The sequence below is a fragment of the Salmo salar genome, chromosome ssa16 (genome assembly GCF_905237065.1).
Source record: "Salmo salar chromosome ssa16, Ssal_v3.1, whole genome shotgun sequence".
NCBI classification, from domain to species: Eukaryota; Metazoa; Chordata; class Actinopteri; order Salmoniformes; family Salmonidae; genus Salmo; species Salmo salar.
In genome coordinates this window covers 70,428,854-70,451,575 of record NC_059457.1, presented here as the reverse complement: position 1 = coordinate 70,451,575, position 22,722 = coordinate 70,428,854, and the positions used below count along the sequence as shown (strand labels likewise).

The 22,722-nt window shown below is 45.5% G+C and overlaps 1 protein-coding gene across 3 annotated transcripts in view; it reads right to left on the bottom strand.

The window, feature by feature from the left end:
* Positions 1 to 22,722, bottom strand: part of LOC106574399 (sodium-driven chloride bicarbonate exchanger) — a 51,750-nt gene that overhangs the window by 13,185 nt on the left and 15,843 nt on the right. For all 3 annotated transcript variants that reach the window (XM_014150253.2, XM_014150254.2, XM_014150255.2), the window contains 11 exons: positions 20,027 to 20,108; positions 18,401 to 18,556; positions 8,942 to 9,083; positions 8,697 to 8,857; positions 8,310 to 8,498; positions 3,738 to 3,826; positions 3,128 to 3,285; positions 2,852 to 2,939; positions 2,590 to 2,736; positions 2,101 to 2,195; positions 352 to 526 (listed from right to left, as the gene is read on the bottom strand). In XM_014150253.2, coding sequence (XP_014005728.1) covers positions 352 to 526; positions 2,101 to 2,195; positions 2,590 to 2,736; positions 2,852 to 2,939; positions 3,128 to 3,285; positions 3,738 to 3,826; positions 8,310 to 8,498; positions 8,697 to 8,857; positions 8,942 to 9,083; positions 18,401 to 18,556; positions 20,027 to 20,108 — 1,482 coding nt within the window. The remainder of the gene's footprint in view (positions 1 to 351; positions 527 to 2,100; positions 2,196 to 2,589; positions 2,737 to 2,851; positions 2,940 to 3,127; positions 3,286 to 3,737; positions 3,827 to 8,309; positions 8,499 to 8,696; positions 8,858 to 8,941; positions 9,084 to 18,400; positions 18,557 to 20,026; positions 20,109 to 22,722) is intronic.

Sequence of the window (22,722 nt, the reverse complement as noted above, 5' to 3'; positions counted from 1 at the left end):
CTGGTCAAAAGGGGACGTCAAAGTAATGGGTTAATGGACGACAGGTTACATAGCACTTTCATAATAACTACACTGTCTGTGCAGTCTTTATTTGTTGAAGATGCTTATCTACTAGGGGATACGGCAAGCAAAACCTAGCTATTCGTTTAGTTCAGCTTCATCAGGACACCATCGTGCTTACCTAACGTGTGAATATAAAAGTGCTTTATTGTTGTGCATAACTCCATCAGAAATCCCAACGAACACATGAAGTAGGCCTTCAGGAAGCCAGACTGTTCCCCTGCCATTCGTGATAACATGTTAACGCTGCAAAGCCAATGCGTGTCATGTAGTATGAGCGGTGTGTCTTACTATGCGTCCCTCGGTGGCTTCCCCCAGCAGTCCTCCGAAGGTGATGACAGGAGACATGCAGGCACAGTAGAGGAAAAGAAAGGAGGCCAGACACTGCAGGCTCAAAGCGTCCGTGTAGTCAGACAGGTAGTGGGGCGCCTTGCGCTTGATGTCCATGAAGAACCCTCCAAAGAACCTGGAAATCACACACACATTAGAGCATGTACACGAGCACACACACACACACACACACACACACACACACACACACACACACACACACACACACACACACACACACACACACACACACACACACACACACACACACACCACCTTAGTGAACCAGCATCAAATACCATATGAAGTAAAAGGAGTCAAATGTGTTCCCTTTTATTTTTCAGTTTCAATTAAAAAGTATGCACCATAGTGTGTTTTTAAGTGTTTTTTGTTGTTGTTGTTTTTTTAAACATTCCCATAGGCCACACACTAGGAGGAGGGATGGAGAGAGGAAAGATTCTGATGTTAGAGGAAGCACATGGCGACATAGCCAGAGGCGCTTGCCAGGGTAACGGGAGGCGTGACTTTGAGTGGTATTTCAGCCGAGCGGGGATGGATGCTACGCTGTGGCCCTCCGGGAGATCATGGCTCACAGCAGAACTGGGCTGCAGGCCAATCTACTGTACATGTCAGGATGAGTTCCTCAGAGACCTACTGTAGCAGGGAGCATCCCTTACAACTACATCACTTATTAAAAACCCACGACATACAGTACCACTTACTACAACTGCACATAGCCTACTGCCTCCCTCTAAATATACTGTATTACACTACTGCAGCTTCCTCCTCACTCTAGATACACTCTACTACACTACTGTAGATACCCAAAACACGTGACACCTACAATAAAGTATTGTTAATAAAGTTGTAACACTGTATTGTGAGTGTCCATAAGTACTTATATGCTACTGCTAATAAGATACAAATAATTCATGAATTCATTTACATTATTTTGCACTGTTAAGTATTTATTAGGCCTTTTATTAGATAACACTTTATTTACAGGATCAAAATGCGTATGAGCGAACGCTGTAGGCTATTAACTATTGAACTAATTATAGCCTATAAAACAGATTCAGGTCAGCACTTAGTTAATGCACACTTAGTGCTCGTATTATAAGAGGACATGATTACATGACAAACTAATAATAGCTTAATAAAAGATTGAAATCGGACCCAGTGTTGATGCACACAGGTAGTGATTTATATGTGGACATCAAATTGTACAATGAAGTGTTACCAAAATAGCTAGAGTGTTTTCTCCAGTGTTGTCGAGGCACATTTTAATAAGTGATGCTGGTCTTATGTAGGAAAGTATGCATGGATGATTCCAAATGCACGTATCACACTGAGTCAATCACAGCTCTTTTTGTGAACGCAGAGCTTGAGGAACGAGAGAGACCCATAAGGATGTGTGTTTTTTAAAGGATGGCTAGATGTACTGCTGGAGACAGGGAGAGCCGGAGAGGAGACAAAACAGGGGACTGAAAGACAAAGAGGACCTTAGATGGTCCACAGTGCTGTAGATCACACTCAAAGTGCTAGCCAGCCTAATCTCAGCCCAAACACACACACACCACTTCCCTTCAACTCCCAACCACCACACACACACACACACACACACACACACACACACACACACACACACACACACACACACACACACACACACACACACACACACACACACACACACACACACAAACCTACCTTCCTGTGCGCTGTAGCTCTGGGCCTCCATGGCCACCAGGTTCCTCTGCTTCTCCCAGATCTCCGTTGGGTAGAGGAGGGACCTTGCGCTTTTCCTGTGTGGTAAAGAATAGAGGTCAGAGGTCAGATGGAAAATAAATATTTATTTGCCAAAAATAGCTATATCATTTATTTTCAATGCATCTCCACTAGTAGGAATTGGCCTAAAATAGCCTGTCAGGCAAAACATTCCTTCCAACAACACGGGACTGTTTTTTTAAGGACAAGCAGTCTGGCACGTACCAAAAACAGCTGATGATAGAAAAACAAAACAAATGGATTCAGAAGGGATTTAGAGCGTGTCCTTGGGGTACACCAGCAGTTAAATCCGAGTACAATTTAGATTGGGTTTAGCCAGTGATGCAGTCGGAAGCAAACTAACAGATGATGGCATAGGGTCAGAGCCAAATATATATGCATCTCAAAATAAGTCTCCAGGAAGAGGCTCACCTGAGAGGGCACGTTTTTGGGCGGCTCTATCCTGATGGAGGGGTCCCACTCCCCAGGTGGCAACACAGTCACCTGGTCCAGGAACTCATCAATGCCGGCCACCAGGTCGTTCCTGTCCTTGGCTTTATACGCCACGTCATGGAACACCTGGGAGGGGGCAGAGAGGGAATGGGGTTAACCTGTATGCGTCATCATGAGCTGTTCTTAAACTTGGCTAACATAACCAAAGTACACACAGGACTACTGCAACGTGGATACTTACCTCGTCTGTCATCAGAGTTGCGATGGATCGGCCAATCTCATGGTACTGTGGTCCTTTTCCCAGAGGTCCCAGCAGAATGAACAGGAACCTGAGGGAGAACAGAGAAGAATGTTTCAACCATGGTTTTTGACCTTAAATAGAGTGCATCCACTCAGGAACTTACCCAATGCAAAAACACCTATCCCACTTTAGTTACGAACACATACAATTCATAGTATTAACAGTAATCATCATTAACAACAATATTATAATATAATGAGAGTGTGTGTGTCTGACCTGGTGGTGATGGGGACCTCAGCTAGGCCGTTGAGCAGCACGGCGGGACACAAACGGACAAAGGCCACCACAGGCTGCTCCAGGAACTCTAGCTCCCCCACCAGGACGTTGGATGCCTCTGCACCGGGCGGAATCTTCTTCATGAAGTGGAGGTCAATCTACAGACATTAATCCTATTTAGCTAATAGGAGATAGGAAAATATGCTAAATAGGGTCGACTAAAATGAGGGCCAAGGGATCATGGGGCCCACTGAGAAATCTGTCATAAATAGGCTACAGCAGATGTTTGGCTAGATACTGGGTTGTGACTAGAATCAGTGGGTTTATTATTCATTGAGCTACAGAGAAATGGCTAAACACTTTGAGTGGGTCACACAGCATAGTAAATGCACTGGTCCAACACATAAAAACTGGTGGTTCGCATAGTCACAGTAATGTAGCTACTAGCTAATGTACTGCATGTCGATAAAAAAGTAGAATTGTGCTTAGTGGAAACTTTTGGGTGACCTGGTAGCCTGGTAGCCAACCTTAGTATGACAACAACCATAGGAGTTGGCTATACAGAACATACAAATAATGGTGCGACCAGGCTAGGTGAGTGGGGCCTTACTTTGCTGAAGTCCACATGGCTGTTCTCCCGGCTGACATGTTCCTTGCCCTCTGTGGTGGCTGGCTGGGACTGGGGAGAGACAGTCTGACCTGGGCGACATCAGGACAGGAGAGAGCCAGCCTGTTAGTCACTCTCACTGGACAACATACTGCACTGTATTCGGATTAAGACTTTTAGTGTAACACTATAATCTAGATGAAATTGATTAATCCTTCCTAGATTAAAGAAGGAATGAGGCCTTGACGATAGTCTATGTGATCAAAACGTTGCACTTCCTAAGTTGAATTTGCAAGTAGTACTACTTTACTTTTGAAGGTTTGGTACTGCCCAAGAGATTAGAGAAAACACAGGGAGATTATCTATGGCGTACTGGCGGTAATGAAGTGGTTATGACTGGTTTCTGTGTTTGCAACATCTAAATGAGTTCCATTTGAGAAAGGCTCAGTGTTAGTCTCAGACTAGACTATAGGCGTCCTGGCTAGTTGCCTGTATAGATCTCCTCATCTGGGTCCATTGTTGGGATAGGGCAGTAACCCTGGGCAACAGCCTGGTTTAACTTGGGTCAAACTGTTTATTGTTTAACTTGGGTCAAACGTTTCGGGTAGCCTTCCACAAGCTTCCCACAATAAGTTGGGTGAATTTTGGCCCATTCCTCCTGACAGAGCTAGTGTAACTGAGTCAGGTTTGTAGGCCTCCTTGCTCACACACACTTTTTCAGTTCTGCCCACAAATTTTCTATAGAATTGAGGTCAGGGCTTTGTGATGGCCCATTTGCGACCAAGTTTTAACTTCCTGACTGATGTCTTGAGATGTTGCTTCAATATATCCACATACATTTCCTTCCACATGATGCCATCTATTTTTTGAAGTACCACAGTCCCTCCTGCAGCAAAGCACCCCCACAACATTATGCTGCCACCCCCGTGCTTCACGGTTGGGATGGTGTTCTTGTCACGGTTGTTGTCGGTGAAGGAGGACCAATACGCAGCAGGTACGTGTATGCTCATCTTGATTTTTATTAACTACAAAAATGAACATACAAAATAACAAAAACGAAACGAACGAACAACTACAAACAGTCTGGTAAAGCATACGGCTTACACACAGAACAATCACCCACAAATAACACATAACACCCCCTGCCACGCCCTGACCAAACTACAAAACAATTAACCTTATATACTGGCCAGGACGTGACAGTACCCTCCCCTTAAAGGTGCTACCCCAGAAGCACCTTAACAAAAAATAACCCCAAGCAACACCAACAAAAAGTCCCCTTTTCTAAAGGGAGGGAAGGGAGGGTGGCTGCCGTCAACGACGGCACTGTGCGACACCCCCCCCTCCCCAACCCACCTATTTCTGGAGGTGGCTCTGGTTCCGGCCGTTCCAGGCTGTCGGGCTACTCTGGCATCGCCGAGGGGCAGTCGGGCCAGTCTGGCATCGCCGGGGGGCAGTCGGGCCAGTCTGGCATCGCCGGGGGACAGTCTGGGCAGTCTGGCAGTTCGGGACAGTCTGGCAGTTCGGGACAGTCTGGGCAGTCTGGCAGTTCGGGACAGTCTGGGCAGTCTGGCAATTCGGGACAGTCTGGGCAGTCTGGCCACTCGGGACAGTCTGGGCAGTCTGGCCACTCGGGCCACTCCGGCAGTTCAGGGCAGTCTGGCCACTCCGGCAGTTCAGGGCAGTCTGGCCACTCCGGCAGTTCAGGGCAGTCTGGCCACTCCGGCAGTTCAGGGCAGTCTGGCCACTCCGGCAGTTCAGGGCAGTCTGGCCACTCCGGCAGTTCAGGGCAGTCTGGCCACTCCGGCAGTTCAGCGCAGTCTGACCTCTCTGGCGACTGTTGACTGGCGGGCAGCTCTGGCGACTGTTGACTGGCGGGCAGCTCTGGCGACTGTTGACTGGCGGGCAGCTCTGGCGACTGTTGACTGGCGGGCAGCTCTGACGACTGTTGACTGGCGGGCAGCTCTGATGATGACTGTTGACTGGCGGGCAGCTCTGATGATGACTGTTGACTGGCGGGCAGCTCTGATGATGACTGTTGACTGGCGGGCAGCTCTGATGATGACTGTTGACTGGCGGGCAGCTCTGATGATGACTGTTGACTGGCGGGCAGCTCTGATGATGACTGTTGACTGGCGGGCAGCTCTGATGAAGACTGTTGACTGGCGGGCAGCTCTGATGATGACTGTTGACTGGCGGGCAGCTCTGATGATGACTGTTGACTGGCGGGCTGACGCACTATAATCCTGGTGCGTGGTGCTGGTACCGGATATACCAGCTTATGAACACGCACCTCCAGGCTAGTGCGGGGAGCAGGAACAGGACGAGTCGGACTGGGTTGACGCACTTCCGGGTCCGCACGAGAGACAGGAGCTGGAAACCCAGGGCTATGGAGGCGCACAGTCGGTCTAGATCTTACCTCCTGCACAACCCGCCTTGGCTGGATGGAACTAGTAACCCTGTACGAGCGGGGTGCTCGTACAGGGCAGACTGGGCTGTGCAGGGGCCTGATGGTAGCCGTGCGTAGAGCGGGAGTTGGGTAGCCTGGTCCTCGGAGGCGTACCGGCGACCAGATGCGCTGCGCAGGCATCCTCCTACCAGGCTGGATGCCCGCTCTAGCACGGCACCTGCGAGGGGCTGGAATAATGCGCACCGGACTGTGCGTGCGTATGGGTGAGATAGTGCGCTCCTCAGCGAAACATAGCGCTCTCCACCCCATACGCTCCTCCATATAACCACGGGTAGCTGGCTTCCGGCTCTTCTTACGCCTAGCCACACTACCCGTGTGCCCCCCCCCAAAAATTTTCTTGGGGGTGCCTCTCGTGCATCTCCTTCAGCGCGTCCACTCTGGCCTCGTACCACCGCCTCTCTGCCTTGGCTGCCTCAATTTCCCACTGCGGGCGGCGATAATCCCCAGCCTGATGCCAGGGTCCGGCCCCGTCCAGAACTTCCTCCCAAGTCCACTTCTCCCGCCAGTCCAACTCGAACTCCGTCTGCTCCTTCCTCTGCTGCTTGGTCCTTTGGTGGTGGGTGATTCTGTCACGGTTGTTGTCGGTGAAGGAGGACCAATACGCAGCAGGTACGTGTATGCTCATCTTGATTTTTATTAACTACAAAAATGAACATACAAAATAACAAAAACGAAACGAACGAACAACTACAAACAGTCTGGTAAAGCATACGGCTTACACACAGAACAATCACCCACAAATAACACATACAAACACACCCTAATATATGGGACTCTCAATCAAAGGCAGATAGACAACACGTGCCTTCAACTGAGAGTCCCAACCCCAATCAACCAAACATAGAAACACACACACTAGACTAACCATAGAATTAACTAAACATAAACCAAAACCCGGAAATACTAAATCAAACACCCTTTACACAAACACACCACCCCGAACCACATAAAACAAATACCCCCTGCCACGCCCTGACCAAACTACAAAACAATTAACCTTATATACTGGCCAGGACGTGACAGTTCTTCAGCCTGCAATTCTCCCCCTTTTTCCTCTGAACATAACGATGGTCATTATGGCCAAACAGTTCTATTTTTGTTTCATCAGATCAGAGGACATTTCTACAAAAAGTACGATCTTTGTCCCCATGTGCAGTTGCAAACCGTAGTCTGGCTTTTTTATGGTGGTTTTGGAGCAGTGGCTCCTTCCTTGCTGAGCGGCCTTGCAGGTTAATGTCGATATAGGACTCGTTTTTACTGTGGATATAGATACTATTGTACCTGTTTCCTCCAGCATCTTCACAAGGTGCTTTGCTGTTGTTCTGGGATTGATTTGCACTTTTCGCACCAAAGTACGTTCATGTCTAGGAGACAGAACGCGTCTCCTTCCTGAGCGGTATGACGGCTGCGTGGTCCCATGGTCTTTATACTTGCGTACTATTGTTTGTACAGACGAACGTGGTACCTTCAGGCATTTGGAAATTGCTCCCAAGGTCTTGGCTGATTTCTTTTGATTTTCCCATGATGTCAAGCAAAGAGGCACTGAGTTTGAAGGTAGACCTTGAAATACATCCACAGGTACACCTCCAATTGACTCAAATGATGTTAATTAGTCTATCAGAAGCTTCTGACATCATTTTCTGGAATTTTCCAAGCTGTTTAAAGGCACAGTCAACTTAGTGTATGTAAACTTCTGACCCACTGAAATTGTGATACAGTGAATTATAAGTGAAACCTAACCAACTTGCCAAAACTATAGTTTGTTAACAAGAAATGTGTGGAGTGGTTGAAAATACGAGTTTTAATAACTCCAACCTATGTAAACTTCCGACTTCAACTGTGTGTATACACACACACACACACACACACACACACACACACACACACACACACACACACACACACACACACACACACACACGCAAACAACACAGACACACACACATAAATACACAGAGACACACACACAAAAGGAGAGAATGTAGATAGAAGTTGAGATATTAATCAAACAACACATCAAGCCACATAGAGACACAACACAGCACAACAATCAGAAAAGCCACAAAACTGTGATTGGTGTGTGGTTGGTTGGTTGGTGAGCTCACCGTTCTTGTCCATGGAGTGGGGCTCGGAATGCTTCTTGCCGATGTCGGCGAAGGAGCGTACAATGGGGATGCGGTTGGCCAGCTTCTTGTGGTTCTGGTGGTGGTGCTGCTTCAGGAGCGCCTCACGGATCCTCCTCCTCACGTCCTCCCCCACCACGGTCGACACCTCATGCTGGTCCAAGACCATATCTGAGAGAACACACATATAGATTGGTTAGGGGTTTGAGTGCCTTGCTCAAGGGCACAACGGCAGTAGTTGGCACCTGACATTCTAACTCCGGTAACCCTCCAGTTGCAGACTCACTCCCGCCAGGCTTTCCCCGCCGACCCTCGGATTTGAACCGGCAACCTTCTGGCCACCCTCCAATCCAGCACCACTCTACGTACCGGCGATCTCCTCCAGTGAGTTGGCCCTCATGTCCAGCAGCACAGTGCCATTGAGGATGCAGCTCCTCAGCTCAAACAGGCTGTGAAGAGACAGGGTGGCTACGTAGGGCTTGCTCCAACGCTCGCCTCCATCCTCCACGTCCTCCTCAAACTTCAGCCACCTACACACACACACAGATACGCATAAGCAGAAAAACAGACACCTGATTGGCTGTGGAGCTGGAGCGGGTCGTGCGATTGGTTACCTGGCGGTCTCCTTCCACTCTGCGTCCTCGCCCTCTCTCAGGCAGATCTCATCCAGCTCAGTGAAGAGGGCATGAGGTATGTGTTCCTCATCACCATCCTCTGTCCCTAGAAGGAACTGCACCCTCTGGGCAGGAGTGTCTGCTGTAGAGGGGTAGTGGATGTGAAGGAGAGATTTGGGAGTGTGGAGAGGGGGGAAGAAAGGGAGAGGGGGGAAGATGAGAAAGAGAGAAAGGGTGGTGAGAGAAAGAAAAAAACCTTTTTCCCAAACACAATGTGTCTAAACTCTGGTGTCCAAACACCCAGCATGCCCTAGACATTCTGTCTGAGAACCAACGAGGTTCACCTAGCCACATAATAATACACACAGGCACAAACGACCTGAGAACACAGCAGGAAAGGGTGGCCACAGCACTGAAGGGAGTGATTGAAGAAGCTTCTTCTACTTTCCCCAATGCACAAGTGGTTATCTCCACCCTGCTACCACGAAAAGACTTCCACCCTGCTACCATACAGCGGGTAAACGCAAGTATTTCCCATGACTGTGCCTCAAAACCAAATGTTTTCCTGGCCCACCACTCCACCCTGGAGTTGAACGGCCTCTATGACCAGGTCTACCTATACAAAGCTGCAGTGCCCACCTTCGCCTGGACTCTAAAGGACATCGCTCTCAAACGCAGCCCCAATACTTCACACAGGAGCACAGCTGTGCCCCCCCCCCCCCGAAACCTCCAGATAGAAGACCCACGCTGAGAGGACCTACATCCGGACCACAACACCACCAGCCACATACACACCCCCACCCCAACCGATCAACACCCCCCCGAAGTCAACCATGCCCACACCCCATTTAGGCCCCCTCAGATCAGACCTATGACCCTCCTGCCCACCCCATGCAACCCACCCCCACAAAGAGGGCCTCAACATGGAAGTCACACATACGCCCAGGCCATGAGCGGGCAAACAGGCCAAACCCCCACTCTTACACTAGCCCAAGCCAGGCTCTGCTCACACTTAATGGCCTGAGGCCAAACCACACGACCAACAACATTAGACACTTTATGGAACACAAAGCCTTTACTATCTCATCCTGGAATATCCAAGGCCTGATGTCATCTGCCTTTGGCCTAAAGAGCAGGAACCTGGACTTCATCAAAGAAATCAGAAATACAGACATTGTCATCATACAAGAAACCTGGTATAGAGGAGACAGACACACTAGTTGCCCTCTAGGTGACAGAGAGCTGGTAGTCCCATCCAACAAACTACCAGGTGTGAAACAGGGAAGGGACTCAGGGGGTATGCTAATTTGTTATAGAGCAGACCTAACTCACTCCATTAACCTGTTGGGGATAGGGGGCAGTATTTACACAGCCGGATAAAAAACGTACCCGATTTAATCTGGTTACTACTCCTGCCCAGTAACTAGAATATGCATATAATTAATGGCTTTGGATAGAAAACACCCTAAAGTTTCTAAAACTGTTTGAATGGTGTCTGTGAGTATAACAGAACTCATATGGCAGGCCAAAACCTGAGAAGATTCCATGCAGGAAGTGGCCTGTCTGACAAATTGTGTTTCATCTTGGCTCTTTTTAGTGAAGACTGAGGATCTTTGCAATAACGTGACACTTCCTACGGCTCCCATAGGCTCTCAGAGCCCGGGAAAAAGCTGAACGATATCGAGGCAGGCTCTGGCTGAAACACATTATCGCTTTTGGCAAGTGGCCGATCAGAGTACTATGGGCTTAGGCGCGTGCCCGAGTCGACCCCATGCTTTATTTTCTTTCGTCTGTTTACCTAAACGCAGATTCCCGGTCAGAATATTATCGCTTTTTTATGAGAAAAATGGCATAAAAATGTATTTTAAACAGCGGTTGACATGCTCCGAAGTACGGTAATGGAATATTTAGAATTTCTTTGTCACGAATTGCGCCATGCTCGTCACCCTTATTTACCCTTTCGGATAGTGTCTTGAACGCACGAACAAAACGCCGCTGTTTGGATATAACTATGGATTATTTTGAACCAAACCAACATTTGTTATTGAAGTAGAAGTCCTGGGAGTGCATTCTGACGAAGACAGCAAAGGTAATAACATTTTTCTTATAGTAAATCTGACTTTGATGAGTGCTAAACTTGCTGGGTGTCTAAATAGCTAGCCCTGTGATGCCGGGCTATCTACTGAGAATATTGCAAAATGTGCTTTCACCGAAAAGCTATTTTAAAATCGGACATATCGAGTGCATAGAGGAGTTCTGTATCTATAATTCTTAAAATAATTGTTATGCTTTTTGTGAACGTTTATCGTGAGTAATTTAGTAAATTCACCGGCAGTGTTCGGTGGGAATGCTAGTCACATGCTAGTCACATGCTAATGTAAAAAGCTGTTTTTTGATATAAATATGAACTTGATTGAACAAAACATGCATGTATTGTATAACATAATGTCCTAGGGTTGTCATCTGATGAAGATCATCAAAGGTTAGTGCTACATTTAGCTGTGGTTTGGGTTTATGTGACATTATATGCTAGCTTGAAAAATGGGTGTCTGATTATTTCTGGCTCGGTACTCTGCTGACATAATCTAATGTTTTTCTTTCGTTGTAAAGCCTTTTTGAAATCGGACAGTGTGGTTAGATTAACGAGAGTCTTATCTTTAAAATGGTGTAAAATAGTCATATGTTTGAAAAATTGAAGTTTTTGCATTTTTGAGGAATTTGAATAACGCGCCACGGGATTACACTGGCTGTTGAGTAGGTGGGACGCAAGCGTCCCACCTAGCCCATAGAGGTTAAATTAATCAAAACAGGAACATTTTACATTTGGCTAGAAATTCAAAGGAAATGATTTTAACAGAAACATTTCCTCCTGTGTGCTACCCCCTAGAATCCCCATACTTTAATGAAGACAGCTTCTTCATCCTGGAGGCGGAAATCAATCATTTCCAGGCCCAGGGACAAGTCTGTGGTGACCTAAATGCCAGAACCGGACAAGAACCTGACACCCTCAGCACATAGGGGGACAAACACCTGGCTGGAGGTGACAGCATTCCCTCCCTCATATGCCCCCCTAGGCACAAATATGACAATATAACCAACAAAAATGGGTCACAACTCCTGCAGCTCTGTTGCACGCTAGGTATGTACATAGTCAATGGTAAGCTTCGAGGGGACTCCTATGGTAGGTACACCTATAGCTCATCACTTGGCAGTAGTACTGTAGACTACTTTATCACTGACCTCAACCCAGAGTCTCTCAGAGTGTTCACAGTCAGCCCACTGACACCCCTATCAGACCACAGCAAAGTCACAGTCTACTTGAACAGAGCAATACTCAATCAGGAGGCATCAAAGCCAAAGGAACTGAGTAATATTAAGAAACGCTATAGATGGAAGGAATGTAGTTTGGAAACCTACTAAAAAACAATTAGGCAACAACAAATTCAATCCCTTTTAGACAACTTCCTGGACAAAACATTCCACTGTAATACTGAAGGTGTAAACTTGGTAGTAGAAAATCTCAACAGTATATTTGACCTCTCAGCTTCCCTATCAAATCTCAAAATCTCAAATAGAAAACCGAAGAAAATGAATAACAATGACAAATGTTTTGATGAAGAATGCAAAAATCTAAGAAAGAAATTGAGAAACCTGTCCAACTAAAAACATTGAGACCCGGAAAACCTGAGACTACGCCTTCACTATGGTGAATCACTAAAACAATGCAGAAATACACTACGGAAAAAGGAACAGCATGCCAGTAATCAGCGCAATGTAATTGAAGAATCCATAGACTAACCACTTCTGGTAAAATTGGAATACACTAAACAAAACAACAACACAAAGAATTATCTATCCAAAACGGAGATGTATGGGTAAACCACTTCTCCAATCTTTTTGACTGTATAACAAAGACCAAACTGCAAAAACATATACATGATGAAATACAAATCTTAGAATCAACTATTAAAGACTACCAGAACACACTGTATTCTCAAATTACCTTGAATGAACTACAGGACAAAATAAAAACCCTCCAACCCAAAAAGGCCTGTGGTGTTGATGGTATCCTAAATGAAATGATCAAATATACAAACAACAAATTCCAATTGGCTATACTAAAACTCTTTAACATCATCCTTAGCTCTGGCATCTTCCCTAATATTTGGAACCAAGGACTGATCACCCCAATCCACAAGTGGAGACAAATTTGACCCAAATAACTACCGTGGGATATGCGTCAACAGCAACCCTGGGAAAATCCTCTGCATTATTGTTAACAGCAGACTCGTACATTTCCTCTGTTAAAACAATGTACTGAGCAAATGTCAAATGGGCTTTTTACTTAATTATCGTACGACAGACCATGTTTTCACCCTGCATACCCTAATTGACAAACAAACAAACCAAAACAAAGACAAAGTCTTCTCATGCTTTGTTGATTTCAATAAAAGCCTTTGACACAATTTGGCATGAGAGTCTGCTATATAAATTGATGGAAAGTGGTGTTGGGGGAAAACATACGACATTATAAAATCCATGTACACAAACAACAAGTGTGCAGTTAAAAAATGCAAAAAACACACACATTTCTTCCCACAGGGCCATGGGGTGAGACAGGGATGCAGCGTAAGCCCCACCCTCTTCAACATAAATACATACATACATACATACATACATACATACATATATATATATATATATATATATATATATATATATATCAACGAATTGGCGAGGGCACTAGAAAAGTCTGCAGCACCCGGCCTCACCCTACTAGAATCTGAAAGTCAAATGTCTACTGAAGATCTGGTGCTTCTGTCACCAACCAAGGAGGGCCTACAGCAGCACCCCCTGCACAGATTCTGCCAGACCTGGGCCCTGACAGTAAATCTCAGTAAGACCAACATTTTTTGATTTATTTTATTTCACCTTTATTTAACCAGGTAGGCCAGTTGAGAAAAAGTTCTCATTTACAACTGCAACCTGGCCAAGATAAAGCAAAGCAGTGCGACAAAAAACAACAGAGTTACACATAGGATAAACAAAAGTACAGTCAATAACACAATTGAAAAATCTATATGCAGTGTGTGCAAATGGAGTAAGGAGGTAAGGCAATAAATAGGCCATAGTAGCAAAGTAATTACAATTTAGCAAATTAACACTGAAGTGATAGATGTGCAGATGATGATGTGCAAGTAGAAATACTGGTGTGCAAAAGAGAAAAAAAGTAAATAAAAACAATATGGGGATGAGGTAGGTAGTTAGGTGGGCTATTTACAGATGGGCTATGTACAGCTGCAGCGATTGGTAAGCTGCTCAGATAGCTGATGCTTAAAGTTAGTGAGGGAGATATGTCTCCAACTTCAGCGATTTTTGCAATTCGTTCCAGTCATTGGCAGCAGAGAACTAGAAGGAAAGGCGACCAAAGTGTGTGTTGGCTTTGGGGATGTCCAGTGAGATATACCTGCTGGAGCGCGTGCTATGGGTGGGTGTTGTTATGGTGACCAGTGAGCTGAGATAAGGCGGTGCTTTACCTAGCAAAGACTTATAGATGACCTGGAGCCAGTGGGTCTGGCGACGAATATGTAGCAAGGGCCAGCCGACGAGAGCATACAGGTCGCAGTGCTGGGTGGTGTATGGGACTTTGGTGGCAAAACGGATGGCTCTGTGATAGCAAACTGGATGCAATCTGAGTAGAGTGTTGGAGGCTATTTTGTAAATGACATCGCCAAAGTCGAGGATTGGTAGGATAGTCAGTTTTACGAGGGTATGTTTGGCAGCGTGAGTGAAGGAGGCTTTGTTGCGATTCTAGATTTCATTTTGGATTGGAGATGCTTAATATGAGTCTGGATGGACTAGTTTACAGTCTAGCCAGACACCTAGGTATTTGTAGTTGTCCACATATTCCAAGTCAGAACCGTCCAGAGTAGTGATGCTAGTCGGGCGGGCAGGTGCGGGCAGCGATCATTTGAAAAGCATGCATTTAGTTTTACTAGCATTTAAGAGCAGTTGGAGGCCACGGAAGGAGTGTTGTATGGCATTGAAGCTCGTCTGGAGGTTTGTTAACACAGTGTCCAAAGAAGGGCCAGATGTATACAGAATGGTGTCGTCTGCGTAGAGGTGGATCAAGGAATTACCCGCAGCAAGAGCGACATCATTGATATATACAGAGAAAAGAGTCGGCCCGAGAATTGAACCCTGTGGTACCCGCATAGAGACTGCCAGAGGTCCGGACAACAGGCGCTCCGATTTGACACACTGAACTCTGTCTGAGAAGTAGTTGGTGAACCAGGCGGGGCAGTCATTTGAGAATCCAAGGCTGTTGAGTCTGCCAATAAGAATACAGTGATTGACAGAGTCGAAAGCCTTGGCCAGGTCGATGAATACGGCTGCACAGTATTGTATTTTATCGATGGCGGTTATGATGTCATTTAGTACCTTGAGCATAGCTGAGGTGCACCCGTGACCAGCTCAGAAACCGGATTGCACAGCGGAGAAGGTACGGTGGGATTTGAAATGGTCAGTGATCTGTTTGTTAACTTGGCTTTCGAAGACTTTAGAAAGGCAGGGCAGGATGGATATAGGTCTGTAACAGTTTGGGTCTAGAGTGTCACCCCCTTTGAAGAGGGGGATGACCGCGGCAGCTTTCCAATCTTTAGGGATTTCGGATGATATGAAAGAGAGATTGAACAGACTAGTAATAGGGGTTGCGACAATGGCGGCGGATCATTTTAGAAAGAGAGGGTCCAGATTGTCTAGCCCAGCTGATTTGTACAGGTCCAGGTTTTGCAGATCTTTCAGAACATCTGCTATCTGGATTTGGGTGAAAGAAAAGCTGGAGAGGCTTGGGCAAGTAGCTGTGGGGGGTGCAGAACTGTTGGCCGGGTTTGGGGTAGCCAGGAGGAAAGCATGGCCAACCGTAGAGAAATGCTTATTGAAATTCTCGATTATCGTGGATTTATCGGTGGTGACAGTGTTTCCTAGCCGCAGTGCAGTGGGCAGCTGGGAGGAGGTGCTCTTATTCTCCATGGACTTTACAGTGTCCCAAATCTTTTTGGAGTTAGAGCTACAGGATGCAAATTTCTGTTTGAAAAAGCTAGCCTTTGCTTTCCTAACTGACTGTGTGTATTGGTTCCTGACTTCCCTGAAATGTTGCATATCGTGGGGACTATACTAAAAAAATAGTATTCCAAAAAGGGTCCAGTCACTAGGACCACAAATACAAATTCCATCTAGACACCGTTGCCCTAGAGCACACAAAAAAAACTATAGATACCTTGGCCTAAACATCAATGCGACGGATAACTTCCACAAAGCTGTGAACGATCTGAGAGACAAGGCAAGAAGGTAATTCTATGCCATCAAAAGGAACATAATATTCGACATCCCAATTAGGATCTGGCTAAAAATACTTCAATCAGTTATAGAACCCATTGCCCTTTATGGTTGTGAAGTCTGGGGTCTGCTCACCAACCAAGAATTCACAAAATGGGACAAACACCAAACAGACTCTGCATGCAGAATTCTGCAAACATATCCCCAGTGTACAACGTAGAACACCAAATAATGCATGCGGAGCAGAATTAGGCCGATATCCACTAATTATCAAAATCCAGAAAAGAGACGTTATATTCTACAACCACCTAAAAGGAAGTGATTCCCAAACCTTCCATAACAAAGCCATCACCTACAGAGAAATTAACCTGGAGAAGAGTCCCCTAAGCAAGCTGGTCCTGGGCCTCGATTCACAAACACAAACACACCCCACAGAGCCCCAGAACAGCAACACAATTAGACCCAACCAAATCATGAGAAAACAAAAAGATAATTACTTGACACATACTGGAAAGAATTAACAAAAAAACAGTGCAAACTAGAATGCTATTTGGCCCTAAACAGAGAGTACAGAGTGGCAGAATACCTGACCACTGTGACTGACCCAAACTTAAGGAAAGCTTTGACTATGTACAGACTTAGTGGTGAGCATAGCCTCGCTATTGAGAAAGGCCGCCGTAGCCAGACCTGGCTCTCAAGAGAAGACAGGCTACGTGCACACTGCCCACAAAATGAGGTGGAAACTGAGCTGCACTTCCTAACCTCCTGCCCAATGTATGACCATATTAGAGACACATATTTCCCTCAGATTACACAGATCCACAAAGAATTCGAAAACAAAAATGCAATTTTGATAAACTCCCAAATCTACTGGGTGAAAAACCGCAGCGTACCATCACAGCAGCAAGATTTGTGACCTGTTGCCACAAGAAAAGGTCAACCAGTGAAGAACAAACTCCACTGTAAATACAACCAATATTTATTTTCCCTTTTGTACATTAATTAACCATTTGTACAGCGTTACAACACTGTATATACACATAATATGACGTTTGAAATGTCTTTACTATTTTGGAACTTCTGTGAGTTCAAACAAAAACTGTTCATTTTTGTTTATTTCACTTTTGTATATTATCTACTTCACTTGCTTTGGTAATATTAACATATGTTTCCCATGCCAATAAAGCCCCTTGATTTGAAAGAGAGAAAGAAAGAGAGAGACAGAGAGACAGAGAGAGAACATGGTGAGAGAGAGAGAGACAGAGAGAAAGAGAGAGAGAAAGAGAGAAAGACAGAAAGAGCGAGAGAGAGAAAGAGAGAAAAGAGAAAGAGTGAAAGAAGAAAGAGAGGGATAAAAAAGGAGAGAGAAAGAGAGCGAGAGAGAGAAGAGTGCAGAGAAGGGGTGTGAAGGGACGTCAATCAATGTAGCCTGGGTGCCAGTCTGTTCTGCACTCTTGCCAACAGTCTGGCCTCACGGCAATCTCAACTTTCACTATGCAGACAAAATTTTGTGCGGGGTCACTGATTTAGTTTGAGAAATTCGACATGAGCTAGCAACTAGTCAGGACAGACAGAAAGAGGTTGCTTAGCAACTTGAGAAAAAAAGGATCTGTGGTACAAAAAAAGTGATAGAATTCCAATATTTGCATAACCCAATATTTGCATAACCATTGCGTTATTGAATCAGGATCACAACTTCTGTTCTCTTTTGGCTCATTAATGATAGTTGGCAGGAGCACAAAGAGATCTGAGACCTGGTTAGTGTCAATGACGGAGAAACAAGAACAAATGACAAGTCACACATTTTCACAGGGAACATTTTGTCATTGCACTCCCCCTGTAGACTTACAATGCACTCTTAGAAGGAAAACATTTTTGAAGAACACTTGTTGGTTCCAGGTAGAACCCTTTCGGTTCCAAATAGAACCGGTTGGGGTTCCATGTAGAACCCTTTCCACAGTGTGTTCTGCATGGAACCCAAAATGGTTCTACATGGAACCAAAAAGGGTTTTCCTATGGGACAGCTGAAGAACCCTTTTGGAACCCTTTTTTCTAAGAGTGTGGTTTGGTCACATTTTCACAGGGAACATTCTTTGCAGCACACTCCCCCCATAGACTTACTGTGGGAGGGTGATTCTCTGCCATCGCCGTCCACCCCAGATTCCCTCTCTTTGGATCTCTTCCTGCTGTTTTTGTTGTGGCCGCCATGGTGACGGTGACGTCGGTGGGACTTCCTCCCCAGGGGAACGTGGACCCCGATGTAAAGGGTCCGGTGGCCTGCGGACACAATGAAAACGTGGCATCAAACTACAATCACTACAACCCCAGAAATGTAGGGCTTACAATACGTGCATTTACAAAAATATACTTTTGAAATGTGATGCATTCATTAAAACGCAAGGCCCTGATGGAGAAGAAGAAAAAAAATCACTTGGGCCAGATTCATACAAAACAAATGACAATTTGGTGTCAGCTGGAAATGTAATACTGAAGCACTGCAATGATAACACACCCTTTCTCACTCTCTCTCTTTCTCACTCCCCCTCCATCTTTCTCCCTCCCTCGTTATATGCCACACTCTCAGTCTCTTCCCTGTTCCTCACTCTCTCTCTCGCTCTGCCAGGGTGAGCATAATCTATGCCGACTCCAATGCTGAGCTAGGACAGCCAAAATGGCCTGTCCTATAGGTCTCAAACCAGCTGTGGGAGAGCCAGGGTACACAGGGTGACATGGACAAGACCCTGGCCACTCATATCTCTGTCATATCTCTGTCCCCACCTCCAGGCCTGCTTTAACAGCACTACTCAGTGTAAGTACTGTTTAACAAAAACAACCATGCCCAGAAACTAAGGCAGTAAGTCAAGGACAGGATGATTCCAGCAATATGTCTCCCTGAAACGTCATGTGTGACAGCCTTAGCGTGTGGCCTGTTACAGTCACAACCACCACAACATGCATCTCTGAGTCAGCCGGCAACACAATGACATCAACAAAACATCCAACATGGTATATATCACAGTACAATAGAGTATATCTCCCTTTGAATGTGTCGTAGAGACTATTACGAAAGACAATAGGGCAGCCTAGGACATGCCTGGTTGAAACACTGAGGACCCCAGAGGACCCTGGCTGCAGCTTACAGTCTGTGAGTCAAGACGGGAGGTTTTCTATAAAATGATCACAACATCCCTCAGGCCTGTGAACTTGCTGATGTGATGGAACGTCTGTTCTCTCCCATCCTGCTCTCTGTGGCATGAAAGTGACCCACGTATTAAGACATTATTGTGTGGCCTCTGTGTGTGTGTGTGCGTGTGTGTGTGTGTGTGTGTGTGTGTGTGTGTGTGTGTGTGTGTGTGTGTGTGTGTGTGTGTGTGTGTGTGTGTGTGTGTGTGTGTGTGTTCGTTCCTCGTCTTCACTACAGTGTCTTCTCTCACAAATCCATAGGGTCTCCATATGGGGTAGCAGGGAATACTAGACCAGAGCAAATACAGTGTCACAGTTTCCACTGCAGGCAGAACAAATAATCATGGCAACCGTGAGTGTCTGAGAAAGGTCACTGGGTGCATTCCAGTTCTCTTAACCTGCTCCCGGTCCTTGTCTACTTGTGTCCTCTCCTTCCACCCATAAGTGATATGAAGTCACAGACTATGTAAAAGCAGAATAGGGTTAGGTAGCGGTGGAGACAAGGGGAGACAGCCGGTTTAGACTAATTGAGAAGCATCCCTTAAACTGTTAATGTTGACTCACCTTCCAGCTCCTCCTTCTCAAAGTTGGTGTTGAGCATGGAGCGAGTGCCCCCTCTGTCCAGGACCGCCTCCTCATCAGTCCTCTATAGGAGACAAAGAGAGAGAGAGATAAAGATAGAGGGAGAGAGAAAGAAAGAGAAAGATAGGAGAGAGAGAGATAAAGAGAGAGGGGAGAGAGAAAGAGAGAGAGATAAAGAAAGAGAGAGAGAGAGAGAGAAAGATAGAGAGAAAGAGAGAGAGATAAAGAGAGAGATAAAGAGAGAGAGATGAAGGTGGGCCAAACAGGCCCCCATTAAGGTGCAGGTCGACAGTTTCAAGTTCCTTGGTGTCCACATCGCCAAGGAACTATTATGGTCCAAACGACTTAATACGCACATGTATTTACAGTATGTACAGTATAGCGATAACCATTCCTTTGCACATCAAGAGATTTTCACAGAAAAAGCTCAGAGTGCTGTTTTTTTAATGGGCCTAGCACACGAGTGGTGAAATTGGCCCAGTGACCATTCCACCATGTCAAAACGACCATTCTGTACACAGAGCCAAATTTGAATTAAGAAAAAAGCCAAAATTCTTATATAAGAGGCCTCTGGCATCCTGCCATCCTCCTGCTGCAAGAGGATGAGTCCTTAAATAAACACACAGCAGCTTCATGAGGCTAACTTCATCAGACAGTCACCATGGCAACACATGTGGCCAATCACAATTTTTATGAATTCACCTTCCCTGACTACCCAGATAGTTTTATTGTTTTAGTCACGTTTTATTTTATTTTTTACAAGGATGCTTCCTCATGCGTGTGGTCAGATATATACTGACTCTCACACAGCTGCCGAGAGGAACACTGTTGTTGACCCAAAAGACTGTCCTGATAATGGCTAGGATTGTTGTAGGAGAAATACTGGTTGTGGGGTCGAGGATCTCAGAGGGTTGATGGGGGGTGTGTGTCTGTGTACTATTCGCTTAGTGAGTGTCCCCAAAATAACATGTTTCTGTCCAGGGAGTTGTAGGCTTAATCTTTTTGCCAAATAACATGAGGTGACATAGGAGGTGCTGGGTGCCAGTGGTAAGCTGGTAAAACATGAGTGTCACGGCTATACTCACAGATGTCGCGTAATGCTAGTTAATTCCCTTTGGTAATCAGCCACACTTCATTCACAATCATCTCTAAGCACAAATCAATGCTACACTCAAATCATCTCTGGACACTGCTGAGCTTTTCCATATTGCATCATTTGACAATCTAATCAGAGTAGATTGTAATCAGTACTTAACGTGATTGGAAAACGTAAACAGTGAATATACAGCACTTTGGTTAGACGGTGTAGAACCATACAACAACAGTGTATTAGTAATACAACAGGCATGGAAATGAGCTACAGATAACAGTGGTTGTATTATTCCCATCATGTCGCTTAATAATATAACTTTTTGATGTTTTCAGGCCTGTAGCTGGTGGAAGCATCTCAGAACCTGACACTGGCTCTACCCCACAGCTTCCAAAGGTACATTTGAAGTCGGAAGTTTACACACACTTAGGTTGGAGTCATTAAAACTCATAGTTTTGGCAAGTTGGTTAGGACATCTACTTTGTGCATGACACAAATCATTTCCCCAACAATTGTTTACAGACAGATTATTTCACTTATAATTCACTGTATCACAATTCCAGTGGGTCAGAAGTTAACATACACTAAGTTGACTGTGCCATTAAACAGCTTGGAAAATTATGTCATGGTTTTAGAAGCTTCTGATGGCCTAATTGACATCATTTGAGTCAATTGGAGGTGTACCTGTGGATGTATTTCAAGGCCTACCTTCAAACTCAGTGCCTCTTTGCTTGACATCATGGGAAAATCAAAAGAAATCAGCTAAGACCTCAAAAGAATTGTAGACCTCCACAAGTCTGGTTCATCCTTGGGAGCAATTTCCAAACGCCTGAAGGTAACACGTTCATCTGTACAAACAATAGTACGCAAGTATAAACACCATGGGACCACGCAACCGTCATATCGCTCAGGAAGGAGACGCGTTCTGTCTCCTAGAGATGAACGCACTTTGGTGTGAAAAGTGCAAATCAATCACAGAACAACAGCAAAGGACCTTGTGAAGATGCTGGAGGAAACAGGCACACAATTATCTATATCCACAGTAAAATGAGTCCTATATCGACATAACCTGTAAGGCCGCTGAGCAAGGAAGAAGCCACTGCTCCAAAACCGCCATAAAAAAAGCCAGACTACAGTTTGCAACTGCACATGGGGACAAAGATCTTACTTTTTGGAGAAATGTCCTCTGGTCTGATAAAAAAAAGAACTGTTTAGCCATAATGACCATCGTTATGTTTGGAGAAAAAAGGGGGGAGGCTTGCAAGCCGAAGAACACCATCCCAACCGTGAAGCACGGGAGTGGCAGCATCATGTTGTGGGGGTGCTTTGCTGCAGGAGGGACTGGTGCACTTCACAAAATAGATGGCATCATGAGGAAGGAAAATGATGTGGATATATTGAAGCAACATCTCAAGACATCAGTCAGGAAGTTAAAGCTTGGTCGCAAATGGGTCTTCCAAATGGACAACGACCCCAAGCATACTTCCAAAGTTGTGGCAAAATGGCTTAAGGACAACAAAGTCAAGGTATTGGAGTGGCCATCACAAAGCCCTGACCTCAATCCTATAGAAAAATTGTGGGCAGAACT